The sequence below is a fragment of the Habropoda laboriosa genome, unplaced genomic scaffold (genome assembly GCF_001263275.1).
Source record: "Habropoda laboriosa isolate 0110345459 unplaced genomic scaffold, ASM126327v1 scaffold65, whole genome shotgun sequence".
NCBI lineage: Eukaryota > Metazoa > Arthropoda > Insecta > Hymenoptera > Apidae > Habropoda > Habropoda laboriosa.
Genome location: NW_017100254.1, coordinates 4761328 through 4763387, shown reverse-complemented (window position 1 = coordinate 4763387; position 2060 = coordinate 4761328). Strand labels below are relative to the sequence as shown.

General features: G+C 26.4%; 1 protein-coding gene across 1 annotated transcript in view; it reads left to right on the top strand.

The window, feature by feature from the left end:
• LOC108572338 (sodium/hydrogen exchanger 7) overlaps positions 1–2060 on the top strand; it is a 10620-nt gene that overhangs the window by 5474 nt on the left and 3086 nt on the right. Inside the window, 2 exon segments of the mRNA XM_017934558.1 lie at positions 614–802; positions 882–1058. Of these exon segments, the coding sequence (XP_017790047.1) occupies positions 614–802; positions 882–1058 (366 nt within the window).

Genomic DNA, 2060 nt, shown 5'->3' with positions numbered 1-2060 from the left:
TAACAATCTTAAATATGCTTATATTTATTTCTATTTAAAAATTCAATTTGTGTTTATTTATATATGTATAAAACAAGTTAACTGCAATGTAATATTGCTAAAATGTTTGGCTTTATATTTAAAGTTGCAAATTTATTTTCGTTAATTTCCTAACTGCATGCGCTTAAATATTTCTTTTCGTATCGTTTTTGTTATCCATTCTGTATGTTGATGATTAGTAGTGTATAAATATTTATATCCATTTATATTCATTAACAAACATATGCAAACATAATTAACGAGGTATACCGATGTAATGATAAGCAATCAAGCATGGTTCTTAATACTTAATAATAACGCTAAATATTTTACTGTATAAAAGATTTTGTAAACTTAAACATTTTGTAAAAACAGTGTATAACATGCTGTACCTTTAAATTATTTTTATACTGTCATAAATTTATTTCATAAAATTTGTTCCATCAATTATAATTTTTGAAATATTTTTACTATACTTTTTAAAGTATCTCTAAGAAGCATAATTTTACATTTAATTAAATTCGAATAAATATCATTATCATACAGGATGGATAATCAAAATATCCTTCACATTTCACAGTATAATTCTATGCAGGATGGATCCTTACCAGGCAGTGGCATAAAACCTAATGAAAAAGCGTTGCTTGCCAGAATCTGGGGTGACTTTGATACCCGCTACATGAAACCACTTTTAACTCACTCCAGGCCTACATTATTGGAAACATTACCCGTTTGTTGTACTCCTTTAGCTAGGGTTTTAACAACAACGCAACAAATGACGCAGGTGCGATTTAAAATAGGAAATATACTTTGATTATTTAAATACCTGTTAGGTATTTTATCCCGAGATATTTTTGTGTTAGGACGAAGCTGTTAGAAAAGCAGATTCAGATTCAGATTTTTGTCTCGATGATCGTGAACTGGAGCGACGAAGGACTAGTATTCAACCGGTGAGTTTTCATCAACCTAATCTCAATTACACTATTAATCCGTGCTATCAGCCTAGCAGCACAGACGCCACTAATCCAGATGAACCTTATGTAATTCTTAATTTACACAGAAGGTAGAAGTACTGGATTTAAACTCAAACATTTAAATTTTGTATAAAAATTATATGTGAAAATATTTCTTACATTGGTATGAATGAGTTTATCATTTATACCTAATTTTCTTGTAATTATATTTTAAACACTGTTTCAAATTATCTCTTCGTTATACCATTTACATAAAAACATTTGTACAACATAGCCTTTCCATTTTATATGAAAGCAACATTTCTGTGTTAAATGTAATATGTATGTTTCTGCTTAATATCTTGAGCTTTCTGCAAACATCAACAATTATATAATTTTTACTTATTAAATATGTTCTCTGAATTTGAAAAGAAAGTGTTTATGCAGAATTCTTTCATATAAAATGTATAGAATATGCATGGGAAACTTATTTTTCTTCACTGTAGATACACAGTGATACACACCTAAATGTTTGAATAGCATGTATATTTTTCTTTATACATTTGCAGAATATTTTTATGTACAGTAAATATACATATTAGTAACAATTTTGGTGAAATCTTGTTAATAAAAAACGAAAATATTGTGTATCACTGTCACATTTAGGTTTTATGGGTTACTAACAACACTAACAGTGTTTATACATTGATAAAAAATCAGTTATAAAATATACTGAAGTTCAATTGCTATTATATAGGCATGAATCTATATATAGTCTTCTTACTAAAGTTATTTTACAGATGCAGTAAATGTATGCAACTATTCTAGTCATGAATTACCTGTAATAAACACTTGAAGAATTAATGAATTAGAATTTATTCAAAATGAATATGTGTGTAATACTACAGTTTGACATTTCCTTATCCACATGACATAGATTAAATATTAAAAAGATGTTTTTATTTTTTATTTTTGTATGTTTTCTTTTTATTCGAAAATTATGTTTAATGTCTAATATTGCAATTATATTTCTAAATACTAGAGATATGTTTATTAATATAAAGTAAATATTTAAAAATTGTGTTTTTG